General features: G+C 46.6%; 1 protein-coding gene across 3 annotated transcripts in view; it reads right to left on the bottom strand.

Annotated features, from left to right (window-relative positions):
- Nucleotides 1–21,299, bottom strand: part of STAT1 (signal transducer and activator of transcription 1) — a 33,750-nt gene that overhangs the window by 1,272 nt on the left and 11,179 nt on the right. For 2 of the 3 annotated variants that reach the window (XM_044426984.1, XM_044426985.1), the window contains exons 7-23: nt 21,020–21,111; nt 19,675–19,826; nt 18,622–18,780; nt 18,078–18,170; nt 16,917–16,976; nt 15,807–15,836; nt 15,614–15,704; nt 14,682–14,720; nt 13,531–13,614; nt 11,903–12,001; nt 10,988–11,123; nt 8,727–8,782; nt 7,002–7,096; nt 6,277–6,416; nt 4,645–4,830; nt 3,651–3,723; nt 935–1,031 (exon numbers count right to left, since the gene is read on the bottom strand). In XM_044426984.1, coding sequence (XP_044282919.1) covers nt 935–1,031; nt 3,651–3,723; nt 4,645–4,830; nt 6,277–6,416; nt 7,002–7,096; nt 8,727–8,782; nt 10,988–11,123; nt 11,903–12,001; nt 13,531–13,614; nt 14,682–14,720; nt 15,614–15,704; nt 15,807–15,836; nt 16,917–16,976; nt 18,078–18,170; nt 18,622–18,780; nt 19,675–19,826; nt 21,020–21,111 — 1,682 coding nt within the window. Of the gene's footprint in view, nt 1–934; nt 1,032–3,311; nt 3,724–4,017; nt 4,284–4,644; nt 4,831–6,276; nt 6,417–7,001; nt 7,097–8,726; nt 8,783–10,987; nt 11,124–11,902; nt 12,002–13,530; nt 13,615–14,681; nt 14,721–15,613; nt 15,705–15,806; nt 15,837–16,916; nt 16,977–18,077; nt 18,171–18,621; nt 18,781–19,674; nt 19,827–21,019; nt 21,112–21,299 lie in introns of those variants that run through there. The other variant, XR_006414413.1, reaches the window with a different exon arrangement.

The raw sequence follows: 21,299 nt of genomic DNA, 5'->3' as shown, positions 1-21,299 counted from the left end.
CTCGACCCAAATCCCCGCTACCGTTCCCATCCAACCCAGGAAACACAGGCAGAGGCATGGTGGGAGCTGTGAGGCCACAGCAAGGAGGGCTGATGCCCGTTGTTGATGGGAGTCTTTGGTACAGCAAAAAAAGCTTTTATCCAGCCCAGCAGCAAGGAAGAGCCCTTCTGATCTTTAGTTCTCAAAAATTTCTTGAACATTAAAAATGACTATTCCAGGGCAGCTGGAATGCAGTCACCAGAGCTCCTGCCCTCCATCACCATCTTTCTTGGGTGTTACAGGAGTGATTTTGTTTTTGGGAGCCCGGTTCCCACTTCCATTTTGTCTGGGCAACCTGCTTCTTCTTTTATTCCCTACCAACTTTCCTTCCGGGAAAGGAGTGCTTTGTGACCAGCCACATCCCCCACGGCAGCCATTTTAAGAATGAGCTGTGAACTGCATATAAAATTTGTTAAATGAATAAACAAGTCTGTCCTTTGCAGCTGTTTTTAGGAGTCCCCACAAGACATGCTCAGAATTCCAAATCTGCCCATTGTCCTAAAAAATTAGGAACTCCTGTATAGACAATCAACGTTAACTGTTCAGTGTAAGAAATCCCAATCCAAAACATCCGCACTGGGTGGCTGGGAAGACCTCCAGCTGCAAGGGTGGATGAGAGTGTCAGCGAAAATACACACTGGGATGTTTGCAGGCAGAGATGTACTTTTGGCTTCAGCCAAAGCACCAAGCCGAAGTGAGGATTCGGCTGGAGGTTCTGCTGCAGTGTGAATGCGCGACTCAGAGGAGTGTTTGTGCAGCCAGAACTATTTGCCCGCATCCCAAATATCATGGCAAGCTCTTGCGGTGTGCTGTCAGAAGGCCTCCTCTTGCATCACTCACAAAAGCTTTGAGGGGTTGCTAGACCTCAAAGCAGCCAATCTGCGACTTTGCTCACCATGATTTCCGCCGGGCTTATCACACGTGTCACTTCGTCGAAATCTTCGGGAGACATAGGCAGGAGGTTCTCTGTGCTGAGCAATCTGGAAGGGTGGCTGTTAAGACACAAAGGGACAAAAACGACAAGAACGTGACTGCTTCTAGTGAAACTGGGAGCAACAATGACTCATCAGCCCTGGCAGGATCGCCTCTCCTACAAAAGAGTCTCGGATTTTCCTGCTGCGAGTTGTAACTGCTACCCAGAGCCAAGACAAGTCTAATAGCAGGCCCACCTTGTCTTACGGGTCTGGCTCCAACTGAGACCCCAGCAGGCCCACTGGGTGGCATAAAACCCAAGCCCCTCCTTGCCAATACAGGAGGACGGCACCACAAACAAATAGGACCCCTGTGGTCATCACCGTTCTTCCTCAAGCCACATGTGCATGGAAAACCAATGGATATACAAGAGGCCAGGAAGAACAGAAGTGACGCATGCATGCATGCTTCATCTCTGATCCAGTGCTCATGTATTTCACGTTCAGGCATTCGCAGGCGAATGCAAGAGTCCAAAAGGAAGCATCAGAGGATGAAGCTTTACGCTGTAGAGCTTCTACTCTCTGTTGTACAATGTTCAGAAAGCTTCAGCTGTGGGCAATACAGAAACGAGAGAAAGAAATAATTGCACTGCAAAGCAATTAAGAGTCCTCACCAATTCCAGGGAGGGCAAATTATGCTTTTGAGTGGCCTGTATTGGCAAGCTCCTTGCACAGAGAAAAGTGGCCTATCAGAGGGAATCGATGGAGTAAGTCATCTTCTAAACGAGCTCTGCCAAGAACCTAGCCTGCTCCATTGGAAAGCACTCTTCCTGCTTGCACAATGCCCTTGAGAATGCACCATAACAGACAAAAGTATCAAAGCACCTTGCAAAGAAAAGGTTACTTCAGGTCTTCAGAATGCTAAACATCACTGTATTTCACACATCAGAAGCACAAAGATCTACCTATATACCTGGTATCAGATACCCTGGAGAGGAAGGTCCAGTGTGGCATTAAAACTACAGCTGCTATCTTCAAAAATCAGTCAAAGCAACTAAAAATGTTAGCACGTTAGAAGGGAGCATTTCTAACTAATTGGGTGACATTTTAAAAAACAACAACAGTTAACAAAAAGAAAACATCTTGGAAGAAGCATTCTACATCCTCACGTGGAAGGGAATACCTCTTTCAAGATGGCCCCTAGTGCAGTTTATACAAGCGCTTGATAAAGCCAAAGGCAAACACATCTGTGTTCTGTAGAACCATCACTTTAGTCATAGGAAAATTCAACATTTTAGAACACTTTTGATTAATTCACATATTTTAATTAGTCAAGTCTGCCATACTTAAAACCTCTCTGCCCATCTATGGCCAGTGGTATCATTCTAGGAGAAAGACTAATACATTCTTGATATGCCTTACTGATGAGTTCTGAAACATTGTTTGATGAAGGAAGAGTTCTAGAAAATATTTATGAAACATTATTTGATGAAGAAAGAATTCTGGAAAATATTTATGCACCTATTAAGAGTGTAGTATCATGAATATTTTATTGTAGAGGGGCATTTTATGATGGGAAGGCAGTCTATTTACAATTATTACTATAATTACTGTTACGATGATTTGAAAACTGGACATTGGAAATGAAAACATAAGAAGACAGAAGGTCCTAGATTCCACTCTAATTAATTTAGAGACAAGACACAGAAGCAAAAGTAAAGAAGAAGGGAAAGGATGGAGGGAGAGAGGGAGGGAATGAGGGCTTTTGTTTTTTCATGCTGGAATGGAAGAGTCTTTTTTAGTATCAGACAATAAAATCCACTATTGGAAGGAGCAAATTCGAAAAGGTCTAACGGTAAGAAGAAAGGGGCTGTAGTTGAAAGCAGAAGAGTAAAAAGAACAAAGGGAAAGAAAAGCAAGCAGGTAAGTGGCAGGAAGAGAATGGAGGGAGCTCATGCAGGGATTTGACCAGAAGACAGATCTCCCATGCCGGAGTGGCCAGAAGGGTGACATGGAGGGAGGCAGCATAGACCCCAGTGCTGGGCGAAGGGCATGGATCACTTCATCTGCCAAGGCACCAGTGCAGCCATAAAACTTATCCAGGTTAGCTCCTGGTCATGATTCTGCCTGTCAGTCACTGAGGTCCTGTTCCTTCCTCTGGGAGCTTCCCCTGTTGAATCTACTCTCTCCGCATCTGCAGGCTCCCCGCCCCACCCCGCCCCACCTTGCCCGGCCCCAGCCCCTTGCCAGCCAATCACCCTGGACCCTCCTCACCCCGATGACAGAGAAACTCTGGGGAAAATCTACCCGCCCTGTTTGGCACATACTGCATGAAAATTAAAGAAGCACATTATACTGATATCCAATATTCACTGTTTATTTTGACATCTCTATAGGCATGCTTGTTCCAAGTGCAAGAGTCAAGTGAGGGCAGGCATCGCTGGCTGCGGGGAGTGGTGACGTGAGGTAGGTGTGTAGGTAGGCGGATCCGCACCGTCGCCTCCAGTGTCAGCACAGGCATGGACCAAGGAGGTCGCGCGGCTGTGCTGGTCCCTGGAGACCACTTTGAAGGCACATGGTGACTCTGCATAAGCAGCAGGAAGGACTGCAGTGCGGGGGAGCACCTTCTACCCTGCTATCAGATTTGTGACATGCCCTGTGTGTTGCAAGGGAACTCAGATGTCTTCTCAGCAAACTCACACTTCAGATACAGAGATTAACTCAGTTTTGATGTATCCTTTTCCTCCGCCATCCACATCCATGGGTTCCGCAGCTGAAAGGAGAGAAAGAGATATCTCGCTTTAGTGTCTCCAGATCACGGAGGTACCAAGAGCGTGCTATGAACTTAAAGCATTCCATACTTTTGCTCAGAACATTTCTAGTTCAATCTCAGGCATGTCTACTGAGAAGTAAGCTCAGCTGAGTTCAATGGGGCCCACTTTCAAAGAGGCATGGATTACATACTATGATAAACTTGCCCTGGAATGTATCATAAAAGGAAAAAAAGTTTAAAAATACAATTGTTCGTCCATGTAAAGGAAGTCTCTGAAATCCACAAAAAGCTTACTTCTTTAGGCCAGACCAGTACATTATGTAGGTGACTCATCTTTTCAAAGATCGGATAGTTTCTTCTTGACAAACAGCATGGGAGTGGGAAGGAGCGGAGAAGCTGAAATGCACACTTGAAATTTCACAGGCCTGCGGCTTTTCCCAGACAACTGCACTGCAGCTGCTTTGCCTTCTCCCCAGTCCCCTGCTGCCAGGGTTCTGGACCTGCATTTTGGGATTGGGGAAAAGTGGCACTTTTAAAGCCGTATGCAGTGGTAAGCTGATCTGAAAAAGAAACATGCATGGACTGCCGTAATTATAGACCTTACAGAGAGCCTAGGGACAAAAGCTGGGGCCAAGTCCAACTAGCTGGGGTTACCCAGAAGGCCATGCCTCTTTACCCCAGACCACAACTGCTCAGCGGTAGCCCAGCAGTAGTGAACTTTCCCCCACATTTCCAAGGGTTGAAATGCCTCTCCTTCGAATGCACACCGGTATTTTGGCATTTTGGGCCCCCTCTTTGGCTTGCGGGGAGCTTCTCCAGAATGGGACTGGCCCTCCAGAGGAAAGCCGTTCTGTGCCCAGGGAGACTGGCCCTTCGGGCTGTTTAAAAATGGAGCGCTGGTTTTTTTTTAAAGCTACTCACATTCTTTGGGCCTGGAGTAGTATTTTCCAAAAGCATTGTCTTTGGGAATATCTGGATAAAGGAACTTCAAAGGATTTTCAGGAATATTCTCAGCAGCCATCACTTTGTAATTGCGAATGATATCAGGGAGGCTAACAGCTGCAAACTCCTTCTTGGTGTAGGGCTCAACTGAGTGGAAGCTGAGTTCTGCAGAAAAGGACGAAGGGCAAGGAGGAGAAAGAGGTTAGTGCACAAAGAACGGCTCAAGATTCCACGCCTTCTGCCTGGCAGGAAGGGAAGAGGATGCCAGCTACGCAAAGCTAGTTTTTCTCTACTTGCCAATTTAATTACCAGGGAATTTACATGGGCCTGAACCGCCCTTTCAATGATACAGTGAAGGATGCAAGCAAGTTACACTGCTGCCACAGCTGGTTTCCCCAGGCACTGCTATGCAGCAGGGGTCCCTCAGGTCGCATTGAGTGGAGCTACACCAAAGTGGTGTGCAGAGCACAGCCTCCTCTGCCCCTTTGGCTAATAGTTTCTCCCTGGCTTCACAGACTGCTAAGCTATATGCTGCTCAAGGAAAATCTGTCTTTGCAATTGTTGGTGCAAGTTTCAACCACACAAATACAGTACAGATAATTATTACTTTTTAAAAACAAAATAACTCTAGTGTGCACAGCCAAGGGTCCACTTAGTATGCCTACCAAGCTTCAAGCATGTGGAGTTCAGACTTGGTGTTAAGAATGATAATAGGCTACGAGAAACATGTTCTCTTAGCTTTTACTATTCTACATTTAGGGAAGGTTTGCTTTTCCCCTCCTCCCCAAAATAACACAAAAACTTGGGGCAACCATGGAATGATTGGTGTTTAAAAGACATGCATGAAGGAACGCAAATTTTGGACAGAGGAACTCCTGAGAGAAGCTGGCAGAAACTGGAGGAAGGGGACAGGGACCAGACCATGAACAAGCAGTGATCCTGGGCCATGCGGCTGCGGATGATGAGAACTGGAGTTCAACAACCTTTGAAAGGCCACAAGTTTCCTGAGCCTAGTTTTAAGTAGATCTTGACACTCAAAGAACCTTAGTTACTTGCCTTTTTCTTAAAAAAAAAAAAGACTGAGATTTTCAGAGTCCACATTCTGTAGCCAGTACAACACTGCATTCCCAGTCCTAGCAGACAAAGACCTCTTGGGGAAACAATATAAAGAAAACTAAGAACGTGGAAAGAATGCAGCCATGCTCCTATTCCAACTCAATGACTGGCTCTTGTTCAGAAGAGGAAAGGAAGCCAACACACCAAGTGCCAAGCAGCAGGGCTGCCAACTGACCAGGAAAAAGAGGTCCAACACAATCCTGTGTCTTTAAAAGAACGGTGCTCTGCCAAAACCACCAGCGTTTCCACGGCCCAGAGACGAGCAAAGTCGCTTATGCGCAAGATCAGGGGGGCTTGCACTATTTTGGGAGCAAGGCTCCTGTCTGTGGGGAAGGACTGACTTCCACCTGCATCAGGAGAGGTTCCTAGTTTTGCTAGCTGCCCCCAGAAAGGAAGCCACAACACGCCGCACTCTTCCTTCCGTGCTTTTCTGAAAAAATAAAGACTATGAAACCAGCCGGTGCATAATGAGAGGGCTTTTTTATTTTTGCTCACCGTGTGGTGGCCCTTCTACCCAGGTGAATGTGATTGCTCCTTCTCGGCAACTTTCACTGAACCTCAGGAGAAAGGTTCCGCTAGGCTTATCCTTGAGCAGGGCACGCTCATGCTCTTTGCTGATAAAGCCCATGATGCATCTGCAAAGGTGAAACAAACGCACGCAAACAATTTGTCCCATTCACTGCAGTGGGTCTACTCTAAGTAGGTTCAGCACTGGATGCAAACAAATGTGGGGGAAATTAACGAGTAAGTACATGCAGCTGCTTTACATCCCCCTCCAAAAACGAAGCCAGTTCACGTTTGAGAGTCAGAGTCTACAAATTGGACATCTTATACTTGTTTGTTCATAAAATGAAACAGTCCTAAAGTCACTAGTCACTCCCGTGCTTTTACATGGAAGTCTATGATCCTCACACAACAGGTAACAGACCAAGGGTTAGCTGAAGGCCAGGTCTAAAATTCTGATTTTGTCCTCAATTCCTATTCAGGTTCTTTGCAAGGATTTTTTTTTTGCTTTTTTTTCCATGTTATATTCATTTTGTTTGTTTTTTTAATGTCCTAGGTCCATTTTCAATAACAGTATCAAACTGAAACACGCACAAAACAGAAATCTTCCCCCAAGGGAATCTGGATGCCCAACTCTCATTCCAGTTAAAAGAGTAAATTCTTTTTAAAAGTATTTTGATTTGGGATCCCAAGGAAGAAACCTCTGAAATTCTCACCCATCATTCCAAAGAAAGAGAAGGTATTTCTTAATGAGTTCAAGGATCCCCTCAATCCACAGCCAGAAGGGAAAGCTTTTATCATTAATGTTTTCCTGAAATGAATAGAATGCAGGGTCAGAAGTTGCCATCTTCTCTAGCTATACTGAAACTCACATGCTAGAGCACCAATTATGTATGTCCAGGGTATACTTAGGGGATGTACAGATTGTGTTAAATCCTTTCCATCTGTGTTTCCCAGATTGTCAGGCACTTTTCATGCCACTGTCCGCTCATAGATGAAACCAGACTTTTTAAAGGAATGTGTAAGAATTTCATTCCTGTTTGCAAATGCACAAATACTCCTAGCACAAAAGAGCAAAAGAAGGAAATCTGCAAGTCTGCAAAATTTGGGAAAAGCTGGCCTGCTGCAGAATCTACCCGTTGAAGTGACAGAAATCTGAACTCATTTGAATCCACTGAGGATTTCTCCATCATCCCTAGGGCTACTTTTAATTTTCATCTTCTCACAGGTTTGTTTCCTGATTTTCTGGATCCACTGAGAGGCGTCTTTAACTGTTACTCCCTTTCCATTCTAATAAGTTTTCAAATCCACTGATAAGCTCAGTTTTCATAAAATCTAGGTAGGCATATGTGAGAGGGCATTTAATAGACCAGTGGTTTTCAACCTTTTTACAGTTGGGGACTGGCAAAAATAGGAAAAGTATTTCAGGGACCGCTGAGGCAGAAATAAAAAGCATTATATACATATGAACATACATATTCATTTTTATAATACCAAGAATATGAACATTCTCTAAAATAACCAGAAACTGAGCAGTAAAAATGCTAATAAAAGACTAAAATATTGAAATTAAATGTAATCGAATACAACTGAATTTTTTTAGAGAGCGACATGTAATTTAAATAAGGCTACTGCGAAATCTGCTGTTGCTTCAAGAACACTTGATCAAAAATTTACAATAGCAAAATACAAAATCAGTATAAATGCAATACTATGCTCATAGCATATGCACATTCAAATACAATATTAACAGCAGAGCAATACAAACTCAAAGTTACTGAGTACAATAATGTTAACGTGAAATAAACTGAACCCCACTCCAACCCCCATACACACCAGCTCAGACTGGCTGAGAAAACACTCTCCGCATTTCCTTTTCTGGCAGAAAACACAGCAGAGAAAGGAAAAGGGCCGGTCTCGGGGCCGCCAAAAGGGTGCCCAGCTGGCTCCCACTGAGTTGCGTCTCCCCTTCGCAGCCTCCTCTGCCAAGGAAGAGTGAGGAAGAGGTGGGGAATCGGCAGCGAGAGCACAGCTAGCCCCGCACTGGTCCTGGCGAGTGAGATGCCGCTGTCATGCGTGCGCGTTTTGGAACACCTCTTTCTGCAAGCTGAGGCTGGTGTGGCACATTTTCTGTGAGTTGTGCACACTCAACACCACTCACAGATTTTTTGAGTTCCTGAGGTGCCTTCAGAGCAAGCTGTACTGGGTCACCTTGAACAAGGACTGCCCACCCTGACAGAACAAAGCTGCTCGACAAACCCTTCCAGAGAAGTGCTCTGTTTCTTTACCAAGGGCACGTTATACTCCCAACAGGGCCTGATTCAGGCCCCCCGACTGCCATGAAAGGAAGTGAGCGTGCAGGCACCAACATCAATGGGCCAAAGTGGGCTTACTCATGGCTGAAGCTGGCCAGATTTAACTGGGGGAAAGGGAGCGCCTACCTTACAAAATCTTGCCCAAGAAATTGTGCCATCTGGAGAAACCGCGCAAGGTTTACCTGAAAGAAACAGATTAGTACTGTGTTACTGACTTACGCAATAGGAATTACTTTGTATCTGTTAGAATGCAATACTGAGATTAAATCTCAGGGCACAAAGAATTAAAATTAGAATCCGTTGTTATTGCAGCTCTCTGGGGACAGAAGAGGACTGCCTGGAAAAAGGGAAACCAGCCCGAAGAGTGCATGCAATAGGGCCTTTTCTGCTGTCACACCAAGACTCTGAAGTGCCCCGAGAGCCACTTCCTAACGCTGTTCTAATCCAGAGAAGGGTTGTGTTGCTGATGGACCCTTACTGGACACACTGAACCCCAGAGCCCAAGGCCACTGAGAGGTCAGCGGAGATGCCAGTTCGCCCCCAAGGGGGCAATGCAGACCACATCCATAGGGGAGAGGCCAGGCATGCACCCTGGTGCCCAGGGAAGAACCCCTCTTCTTCCCTTCTCCCTGCTCCAATCACGACCCCTTTCTATTTGCTGCCATTTTTTAAATGGGGTGTTTAAAGCAGGTGTGCAAATTTCCCCTCCCTTTACTTCCCAGCACTTAAATTGAGTACATTTTGCCTCCATTTACTTCCCAGCAGTTATACTGACATACATTGCTGCAATTAAACAAATAAAAAAACGAACTGTCAGGGAAGTTGTAGTAACCAGAGGGGTAAATATTTGAAAAAGGAAGCCAGAAAAGGGGAAGGGAGTCAACACTTCCTCTTTCCAGAATAGCTGGAGTCAAGAGAAGTGCTAAAACGGTGGAGGATGCTGAGAAGTGTCGGTTTAGCACTGAAAACCGACAGGGCCACATCACTTGGTGGAATGTACCGTCCCCTCTCCTTTTGGTACGCTTACTCCTTTGGCTCCTCCCTTAGCCAAGCTTACGGGCACACTTGCACACGGCCAGCAAATTTATAAAGGGTTCCAATCATGCCATTTTGAGGCATCAAAATGAAATTTAGAAAGTCAGGGGACAATGATGGCGGATGGTCCAAGGATGGTCAGCAGCAAGATCCTGAAAAACAAGCTACTCCCATTTTGTGGCTCTGTGACCAAGTGCGGCAAACCACGATCGAATCTCTCTCTTGGGTTCAAATGACGTGGCCACCCACTCTGGGCAAGAACCACCCTCTGATTAGCCATAAGCGCTCTGTATGTACAGGAAAAGCTTATGAAAAACGTTCTTGGGTGACAATCCACTATTGCTAGCTGGGGGGAGGGGTTGCTGTCTCATGTGAACCCCATCATTACTTGTAGGGGAACCCACACATAAAGCGTTAATTTCTAATTATATATTTTATTGATTTGTGTTCTAATTTTAACTTGAAAAAACTGTTGTGAGCCATCCCACATGACCCATATTGAAGCAGAAAAGGCGGATGCCAGTTCCAAAAACTAATCAGTAAGGCTTATGAGCACTTATTAAAATATTGGTGAATCCATCACCTTTCTGCCCGAAAGGGCCTCTGTGGAACTAAGCAGCCTCTACTATCAACCTCAGGCTAGGCAAGGATGGGTCCCAAGCTGACCAACCCCCTAAGGAGAGGAACCTCCCTCATATTTTTGTATTTCTAGCCATCCTCTTTTCCCTCAAGGAGCGCAAGGTGGCTTACATAACCCTCTTTCTCATCTCGCTCTTATCCCCACAATAACCCTATGAGGTAGGCTAGACTCAGAGTCTGTGACCGGCCCAGGGAGCTCCACAGAGGAGAGAGAGAGACTCACGCCACGGAAGGGCCTGTTCTGAGAAGCATCGAGGGGAAGAAGAGAGGTGCTGTTCAAAGAGCAGAAGTCAGGCGTGCCCCCACACTGGCAGCTCGTGCGGAGTAGAATGTGCTACAGGCCATTCTCTGGCAGGACGAGTGTAGCCCTGTGCAGACTTACACAAAATACCCTATAGCCCCCGGCACTGCCCCAGTTTGGAACAACGGGAGTTGCAGGACATTTTTCTGGCTTAAGCGTATGCGAGCTTGTGCCCTGGATTTCCCAGGGGAAGCTCTCCACCAGGGCAGGCAACTTGTTTCTCTCCAGATGGCTTGGCTTACAACTCCCAATATTCCTCACCGCTGGCACTGATGGCTAAAGGCGACGGGAGCTGTAGGCCAAGACGACTGCTTAACAACGAGGCAAAAGGCCCCGAGGCCTTGAAAAAAGAGGCACTTGCAACGTTAAGGCAGTTGGGGGAGCGGGAAAAGGCAAGGCGAGTGGTGCATACCGAGCAGTTTTTCACCCAACATGTTCAGCTGGTCTGCACTGAGCCCCCTTTTGGTGACCGACGAGAACTGCCAACTCAGAACTTCGGAAAGCTGAGACCATCTTGCGTGCGGCGGATTAAGAAAGAAGGATAAATTCTTGAGAGAGAAATGAGGAAAGAGGGCAGGGAGCAGAGAGAAGAACTTAGAATTTGCACAGTACCTTTCCCACCTCATCACCCTTCCGTCCCCACAACAATCCTGTGAGTCAGACTGAGAGACAGCGACTGGCCCAAAGTCGGACACATGGTGCAAACACAAATGGTTGAGCACCCCTACGGGGATTTGGTGCCCGCACTGTCAGCAGGGCAGTGTACCCAGCCTGTGTTTTAGTTGGATGGTGAAGGAGCTGAACCCTACCCCCAAGGCAGGCTCGGCACCATGGATAACTCCTTTGAAGCCAAGAGCACAAACTGGCGTGGATGCACCGCCACTGGAGCACTGGGTGCCACACTCCTCCCTGGTTCCCCAACCTCGATGGCACCAAGATGATCGGCTTCCCCACAGCTTTCTTCCATCTTATTCCTCCTTCCTGCAAGGACTCCTGCTGTGGTAAAATCCTGCCCTCCCCTTTCCTGCATTGCAACGCACCTGCATATACGGCCTATCTCCCGAGTGTGTGGCACAAGGTAGAGTCGGGATTCCAGCAGAATCAATTCCTCCGGTATTTGCAGACTTCTTCTTGTGCTCGGCCCAATCTTGCGATGCAAGCAGAGCCAGAGGAAGCCCACAAATGCTTGTGGAATGAGAGCTGGACGACGGGGCAACAACCCAACTGGGCAACAACCCAAGCAGCTGCTACGCGTGGCACGAATGAGGGATGATTCAAGGCAGCCATTTCAGCTTAGCAAGAAGGAAAAAAATGGCTATTAAGTTACCTTGGGTTCCGTTGTCAGCATGTTATACCATAAGATAGAAGCCCATCCACTTGGCAGCTGGCTGACGTTGGAAATTACGACAATAGGAAGGGAGGTAGTCTGAAAGAAAAGATTAGAGGGAAAAGCTGAACAAATAGCTTATAAAATTGCAAATGTCAACTGTAAGTCGGAAAAAGCAAGAAAATATTGAAATCCAGTCCTTATACAAGCTGGCATGCTCCTGATGTGTTGACTACTGGGGATTATGGTAGCTGTAGTCCAAGGTATGTAGAAGGTGCTAGGAAAGCGGGGTTATGAAAGCTCTGTTTGCTTTTCATTTTTTTTAGGAATTTTAACGGAAGATGGCTAGGTATTAGCAGATCAAAAAAACTGGGAGAGGCTGGGGCAGCCAAGGGCCATCAGGACTTGCAGCACTGCTGATCCACCATGACTCAGTCTACTCCCCTTCTAAAGCCATCCAAACTGGGGGCCATCACTACATCTTGAGGGAGAAAATTCCAGATTAACTGTGCGCTGTAGGAAGCATCCTGAATTGCCCACCATTCGGCATCACTGGGTGACCCTGGAAGCCTCATTAAAAAAAACCCTCTCCCGATGCACTTCCTCCATTATTTTATGCACTTCTATTTGTGTTTCTCCCACCTTTACTCACTTTTCAATGGTCCCAGCTATAAAGACTCCTCACAGGGAAGTTGGTCAAGTCCTTGATCATTTGGTGGGCTTTCTTCTCCACCTGCATTTTCTAGCCATGTCCTTTCCATACAACATAATAGTCAAAGATGGTGGGTCTGCGCAATGCTACCTGCGCTACCATCAGCTCACAGATCCAATGCCAAGGCACTAGCCAATTATGGAAATCAACCCGGGATGATACACGTAAATAATCCTCCAGGCACCACAACGGCAGCGCATCCCTCAACCCTCCTTTGCGACACAGAAATATCAGCATACATGACTGATGCTCAGAAGCACCCTTAAACTTGTCTACCCAAAGTATGGCTCACTAAATTCAAGGTGACTTCCTCCCCAAGTATGTTTCAAGCCCTAACTCCAAATTCTTTGCAATTGGCATAGGAGGAACAAAAATGAAGTGAAGTCACTCAGCCTATCTGCGGTTCCCTTGCTCTTTCTCCTATAAAAAGGAAATCTGCTCCACCCACTGGTCGTTTTTGGAAAAGGAGTCATGGGGAGACTTCCTACAGGAATCCACTGGAAATTTTTCCATAGCAAATCAAAAGCCCACTGGGGCCACAGTAAGTCCCCTCTAGCTACTTCACTGCACCACTGCAAGTTGCTTAGAGAAGGGACCCTGGAAGCCATCCCACGCCAGATGGCCAGCTATTTGTCACAGTCTTTTCATTGCAAGAACTTCAGCACCACTTAGTAGAGTTACGTAAGAGTGGCCAGGAGCCACGCCTAACTCCAGGCTAACTGCTCTGTAGGGTCTCAGGTGAGAGTCTTCATTCTGCACAGCTACCACCTGGCCTTCTTCACCAAAGGCTCCAGGGACCTTCTGTGCATGAGGACAGAAACCAGCAGTCCAAGTCTGGTGCTGCACCAAGCTCTTCAGAACACCCCATGGGCAAAGTGGCTGCTATTCCATCCCACCTCACGCTCTTTTGTCTCACCTCGAGTTCAATTGTCAGGCCGCTTTGCTCGAGTGTCGTTTCAAAACTGAGAGAATGGAGTTCTTCTGTCACTATGAGAGGACCCTTAAGATACAAAGAAACAGGGAGGAATGATGAAGCAGCATGTAAACAAAGCCAGCTCAGATCTTGAAAGCCTTTGCCTAACAGAGAGAGACAAGCTGATATCCTCCATATATTCTGGTCTACAACTCCCATAAGCCCAGTGAACAAGGCCACTGGCCAGAGATTATGGGAGCTGCAGTCAAAAACATCTGGAAGACATCTGGATTGCTCACCCCAGGGCATGAAATGTTTTCTAAGTCACATGCATGACCAAAATATCTAGAGTAAAATATTCTTGTTGTGTATAAAATAATGAATAGGTAAAGTCCTTTTTATCCTTTTCAATTATGCAATTACAGTGGTATCTTGGCTCATGAACTTAATCCGTTCCAGGACTTTGGTCATGACCCAAATTGGTTGTGAGCCAAGACAAATTTCCCCATAAGGTTCAATGTAGATAAGGTAAATCCATTCTGTAACTATTTTTTTTTAATCACAAAAATTTGAAGTGGGCGCACTCAGGGGGGAAGACGGGCGTGCTCGGGGAGGGAGGCAAACGTGATCACAGGTGCACTGGCGGGGAGGCAGGTGCTCTGGGGGGGATACAAGCACGATCGCGATCGCCACCCGATGTGGAATTCATGACCTGAAGCAAAATTTTTCAGAAATTTCTGTTCGCGACCTGATTTGGTCGTGAACTGAGGTGTCCATGAGCTGAGGTACCACTGTAGTTACATTTCCCGGTTCCATCCAATGTCGCAGAGACTTGCTTCTCCCCTTCCCAAATCTGCAAAGGGGGGGACATCCCTTAGTCCTCCAGACCAGATCTTGGGGGCACGTGGGGAGGAGCTTCAACAAGGTGGGATCTGTTCTGCCAGCCACAGTCTGCTCTGCTCCTGGAGAGTCACAGTTGAATTCGAAGCAGTGGCAGCATTTGCAGGTTAACGTTAAAAGCAACAGTATCCTCAGGAACAGAAATCCATGGGATGAGGCAGACTGGGCCATCAAGCAGCCCTTTAATAAGCCATGTCGCCTGAGTAAAAGGAAACGGAGTGAAGGGATGCGAAACAGGCAATAATTTCTCTTACCTCATTAGTTCTTGCAACGTTCTTTTGCTCCTTCAATTGCTGCAAAATAAGGCAAAACCTCTGAGTAAGTGGCATTTATGGTCCATAAATAAATAAATAAATAAATATAAATAAACCCTATTTATATTTTCAGGGTTTTTGATCTACTAGATAAAAAAGCAAATTTCACATCAACATGACCCTGGGGTTCCAGAAACACCTCCTTGCTTTCCTAGCTCTTCTAGTACTGTCTACAAACACGCATCCTTCTTTTGGAACACGCCATTGCCACGAAGCAATGCCATCGACCGCCATGGAGGCAACTTGACTCATCTTCAGCGGCAAAATGCCTTCTTTTTTTAAAACTTGACTAATCTGGTTGGCCTTACTGAGCTATTCCTTGCTGACTGGGGATTCTTTGGGTTGCCGTCCAACACAACTGGAAGGTGCCAGGCGGCAGACGGTTCCCTCAAGGGGTCTCTGCCACAGCCCTCCTTGGTCGGATTTTAAGCACAAGGTGGCTCGGAAGGGGTTCGTCTCGTCTCCCAGAGGCGAGTCACTGTTTCTGGGCATCTCTGCCCCATGGCTTGCTCTAGAATTGGCCCAGTGAATGAACGGCCTCGTCGACCAGGGAAGCACAACCACCTGCCAGAGCAATTTGAGTAGGTTTTACTCAGGCAGCAGCAAGTCGCTTTTAAATTAAATACAATAAAGCCTAGGCAGATCCATATACTTCCGACAGCCTTTATGCCTTGGAAACTGCTCCTTTGACATGGGGTAAATACAGAGAAATACATGTGTGGCTTTAATACAGGTATGCTTCCAGCAGCATGGAAAAGAACTCCTAAGGCCAAGACGAGCCCAACCTATCTGCTGCCTGATTGCCTGTGGAGAATGAAGGTCTTTAAGTTTTCAGAATATAACTCATCTCTCGCCATATAAAATTTCCTCACCAAATGTCTAAATTCTGCTGACAAGCTTCCGTTTGATTCTTCCAAGTTCATCACTTTGGTATTGGTCCCCAAGATGTTAAATTTCCTAAATCTTTAGTGAGACACAGATTATTTGAATGCATCTTTGATAAATAGCAAATCGATTTCTTTCTCAAAAAATTCAGCAAAGTGTGCGAGCAAAGAGGCAACTTACCCTCTAACCGTGTTCCTTTCATTGACATCTCTACAAAGGGAGAAAAAAGTGGTCAGGCAATAGGATGATGTGTATCAGACATCTGGTTATAGTTTCAGCAGTTGTGCTACCAAATGCATTACTAAAATATCACTATGCAATCCATGAGCTTTTTCTTTCACAAGGAAGCATTAAGAATATGAAGACAGCTCTGTGGTACTGCAATAAGGGCTTTATTAAGGTAGGCATGGGAAACCTGGCCCACAGGTCAAGCTGTGGCCTTCTTGTCACCATTTTCTTGGGACTCGACTCTCCCTCTCAACAGGGAAAAACTCTTATCTCCAATCGAGAGACAATCAAAGATAAGAGCTACTTCCCTGCTAGGGAGAGGAAGGAGGGGCCAAGAATCTGCAGGTGGAAAGTACAGATTCCCCCACCCAACCATCCCCACTCCAAGATGTTTTTCAGACTGGAATCTGAGCACTGGACTAAAAAAAAGTTACTCAGACTTGCACTGGAGCAGCACTGCTGCACTGTAAATTGGAAGAGTAAGCTCGCTATTGCATTGCTTGTTTGTAATATTGATATGCCACTCTATAACAAAAAAAGTCTCAGGCTGTGCAGCTCCCACCACAAAACAGGGTAAAAATGACAAGCAAAATACAACAAACGTCAAAGAGATTGACCCTTCCATCTTTGCCAAGCATGCCACATGCTCACTCTCCACTCCATTTCAATCAGAACAACGTGCTTTGAGCTGCAAGCACAAATATTCACACCAAATGAATGCCAACTCCAAGTCACAGGTGCCCCACTGTGCAAAGTAAGGTTTACACCAATGTGTCTACAAGCAGCAGAGGAAGAAACTCCAATTCACAGAAGAATTACGGTGTTACCGTATTACCACTGGCAGGCAACAAATGAAAATGGAGAGCTGAGGGTTGCAGCTGGATCTCAGTCCTAATAAAGCTCCACTGAAACATGTGGGTTTCAAGTACACTAAATCAGGATCCGAGCCTGAGTGTTAATAAAGGGCACAGATTTCAACTTCTTCCAAAAATTGTAACAGGGAATGAAAGCTGTGAGACAGGTCCTCATGCATCTCGTAATGACAGGCAGGCAGGCACTCACTTGTCAAACACGACCTGCACTTTCAGTTTGTAATTCAGCTCCTGTAGCTTTACCAGCAACCTGGAAAGCAAGTCACACAAATGTTATTACCCTTGCTGGAAGAGAGTTATCTAGCTGGTTTCTTAAGCCTCTGAATAAATCTTTCTTCTAAATGTCATCTTCTCTCTCTGTGCATCAACAGGAGAGCTAATTAACCCACTTAAGAGAGAGCTTGTACACAACCGTGACCTTCCATGGGTGGATGGTTCTCTGAGCCGGAGGAGGAAAAGATGGCAATGCTTTTTGCACATTCCTTTCTGCAGAAGCACCTCACTGCACAACCCGCTGTGCAGAGCACAAAGGTCTGCCCCCCATCCCTGCTGAAGAGTGAAGGGGGAAATTGGCAAAGCTGCCCCTCTTCTTTCCACAGAGGCCTGGGAGCCATTCACCTGCACAGGGGAGTGGATAAGACGCCCCAGGATGTTTGCCACCTACAGCCAGCACGGGCAACTTTGAGACATTTTGGCCTACCACTCATGTTGGCTTTAGCCTACCTGACCAATCACAAAGGACGATGGGAGTTTAGGCCCAAAGATCTGCAGGGCCAAAGGTGCCCACTCCTGACCATTCTGGGGGTCTTTTCCCTCTCACTCACTAGGAGTCTTCCACAGCTGGAACAGCCAAGGGTAATCGCTAGGCGTATCCCCCGCTTCATTATTCATGGTGCAAGCCCACACACCTCAACTCAGAAGGAGCCCCCTGAATTCACTGGGGCTTACTCCCAGACACACCTGCGGTCTACGTGGCAATTCATGATGATCAAGAACCCACCCGCAGTGGAAGTGAGCAGCATCACGCAGTCATCTCCTGCTGGCCGTAAGCTGGAAAAGGGTTTAAATGATCCCCTTTTCTTGAGGCACATTTCCCTCAGTGGCTTTCTCCTTCACTTGGAGTTATAATACGGCATTAGAATGCTCTGTTCCTTCTGAACACATTTCCCAACCGGGGGCCCTTCAGGTGCTTTGGACTGAAACTCCAAACACAATGGCTGGGAATGATAGGATTTACAGTCCAACACAACTGGAAGATACCAGCTTGGGGAATTCTGCTTTAGAGAAATTAAGTAAAACGAAGCAGGCAACACATTTGGCGCAAGTGAATACTCCAAGGGGGAAAAATTACCTCAGCTTTACCGTAAACTGCACTCCAGTTTTCAAAACCAGCGGTCTCTGAGGATGTGTCGGCATGCAGGGCTGCCTTTCTACCACAAAGGAACTGGAAAAGAAACGGCACACGGATGGTGAATGCGTCTCTCTGCAAGGGGAGGGTGAAAATTGCAGCAAACATGCACCCAACGCATCAACGCTCAAACAATTTCCTGCCAACTCAACAATTCAAATCAATGGGCAACTGTTTTTCCCCTGTGAAGCCCCTTCTCCCATCCAGACAGCTACCATGCCACGAGCCCTCACAGATTATACAGATGGAAACGTCTAATGGCTAAAGATACAGGCTGTTTTAAAATGAATTCTATCAACAAACTACCTATTTGCCCAACCCACACCTGCCCAACTGGTTGGGTGGTGGCTCCCATCAATGCGAGCTGGCCAGGAAGCAAGCTGCCACAGGAAACAGAACAATACTGCTGCCGGTCCCTTCGCCAGCTTCCAAGTTTGTTGACGGGAGGGAAACGGATGCCCTGAACGTGAGCAAGGAGGAGTTTTACCATTGAATGAGCTGCTTGAAGAGGCCCAGGGTGCGCTCGTACAGTCCTTTCTTCTGCTGAGGGATGGGGTCCGAGTCGTAGGTAAACTTCTGCTCCAGCTCCTCCAGTTTTTTAAGCTGCTGACGAATCTGCTGAAGACTCTCGGCGATCACGGTGAACCTGCCGTTACAAGAAGGGTTCTGGTTCTGGGGGGTATCCATCTCGCTGGGGTACATTTATGGGGCTGGTCTCCCAACTAAACACTCCCCCAGAAGCCTTGAGAGAGAGAGAGAACCCCACTCACCCTGCCGCTGGGACTGGAGGAGATGACCATTCTCCATAGACTAAGGAACTGCCAAACACACACCATGCTTACCTGCCAAGGATGGTCTCCAACTCAGTGCTCATGGGCACCAGTGCGCCCCACAGACAGCTACCCTGTCAAGCTCTTTTATTTTACTTAACTTTTGTTAAACTAAGTATGTTTAACAAATTTTTAATGAGGAAGCTGGCTTGCAAAGTGAAATGCTGCTGCCCAGCACTATCTGCATCTGCGTTCAAAATTCTGGTTTTATGTTTGGGAATTCACGCTCCACCTGTTTGGTGTTTGGTTCAAGGAACTTTTCCTTTAGTCTCATCGGCTTGCCTGCTGGGAAATGGGCACTTTGTGACCAGCCATGCCTATTATATCAGCTCTTTTATGCATGAGCAAGCAACCATGGCAGCCATTTTGTGAGAACACCCATCACACTCTCTCAAATTTCCAATTTCACTCAACCAAAAAAGTTGAAGACACCTGAACTAGGGTATCACACATATGCCCATCTTCCAAACTTGGGGTAGAGAGCTACAGGTCTCCTCAAGGAAAGCTACAAGAAAGCTACAGGTCTCCTTCTTAGAAAATACTCCTACTATGACAGTGGAAGGAGTTTCTTCGTAATTCCCAGTGAACAGCTTTGTTGGGGGGAACCCCTTCCATATGGAACATTATCAGGTGATCTTTCCCCAGGCTGAATTCTCTCCAGTCTTCTCTCAAAAATCCCCTGGTGGCATCAGCCATGCTTTCAGACCTACCAGTTCTGAAGTTGGTCCAGGCATGCATTGGGTGGTCCCCCAATACAAGCAATCTGTTGCCGCTGCTTCCATTCAACCAACTCTTCCCTAATCAAGGCGTTTTGTGTATGCTCAGTCACATTGAGGGAAGCTGTTATCTTGCGTAACACATTCTGAGAATGAGAAACCAACCCATTTTCCATCATTACTTTAAAAAAAGAAAAACAGAATGTCCTACATTCTAAAAATCAGTTCCACGCTTGTAAAAAGAGAAATCATGTGGTCTACAAGGGAATGAAAGCCCATGGGGAGAAACTAGGCCAACCCTTCTTGGGCCTTCCAGCTTCAGAGGACTCTGTTGCAAAAGGGTCCATGCAGCAGGAATGTAGATGAGCCTATCTTTTGAGGAATTTTTTTAACATTTAGCCTGCACACTGTGGCCCTTTTTAATTGCTTTTATAGATGTTTAATTTGTTATGTTTTAATCGGTTTTAATGTGTTTTTACCTGGTAATATGTTTTATGCATTGTAAGCTGCCTAGGAGGGCCTCGGCAATTATAGGTGGCCTATACATACACGTAAATAAATAAATATCTGGGTTACACTACAGTCGAGGAACGCTTCATGCCACCTCCAGACACAGTCGGAAAAGACTCCTGCCCGAAACCCTGGAGAGATGCACCGAGTAGATCAGACTTCTTGGTCCAGGTGCCCTTCAAAATCAGTTGGGGATGCCAAGGGTTTGGTGCCCAACCTCTCTAGAAGAGGGTTGCGCTAAGGTCGATGGACCAATGGCCGGCCTTAGTGCAATTCGTATGGCTCCCTGCATTTCTCCAGAGAATGAAAGAACAGACACACGGTGGCTGAGCAGCTTCTCTGGCTTAGGAACAGCTGCTGCCACCATGGATTCTGCCACTCTAGCAGGGACCCAACTGAAGGTCTAACACCCAGGTTAGCCAGCAAACCATGGCGGTGTTCCAAGCAGGCCAAGCTTAGCTTTACCGTTTGCCTCCAGCCCTGGGCTGCAAGCCACAGAGCTGCTTTTGATGCAACTGCTGCTGAAGTTTAGCAGCATGTGGCAGCAGTGGGGAGGCACATGAAACCCCCAGGTGGGCCACTTCTGACCCAGAACTTAACCCGAGTACTCCTCCACCTGTGCCTTGCAAGGGCCAATCAGGGCTGCTTGACAGGGAAACACACCGGCCACTTTCAGGGCCTGCATTGCTGAGAAATCTCAGGATTCTCAGGGATCCTGTTTAAAATCATTACGACACTAAGCACACTTTTCAATACAGAGGGGAGCTGCCCCTCCAGCCATTTAGACAGATGTACACGGTCACTCCCTATCAGAAAGGCAAAAGAGCACCTGACGCATGCTGTGGAGTTGCAAATACATCGTGTGGAGCTGCATTTTTTCCTTTTTACAATCGTCCAGGGTCAGGCCATTGGATTCGCATTCTGTAAAACAGAGTCATTCCGTCAGCAACATCTCGAGCATTTATAAGGAATACAAAACACATTGCAAAGAAAAATGATGTCTTAAAAATATGGAATGATGTGGAAAACAAGGAGCTACATTCTTGCACACAGATTCATCTTCAAATGCATAAGTGTGGTAAAAACCAGGGAAACCTCATCCCCCACCT

This window comes from Varanus komodoensis, unplaced genomic scaffold (assembly GCF_004798865.1).
Source record: "Varanus komodoensis strain SLA01 unplaced genomic scaffold, ASM479886v1 scaffold18_1, whole genome shotgun sequence".
NCBI classification, from domain to species: Eukaryota; Metazoa; Chordata; class Lepidosauria; order Squamata; family Varanidae; genus Varanus; species Varanus komodoensis.
Note: the sequence above shows the minus strand (reverse complement) of the source record. Positions and strands in the feature narration are given on the sequence as shown.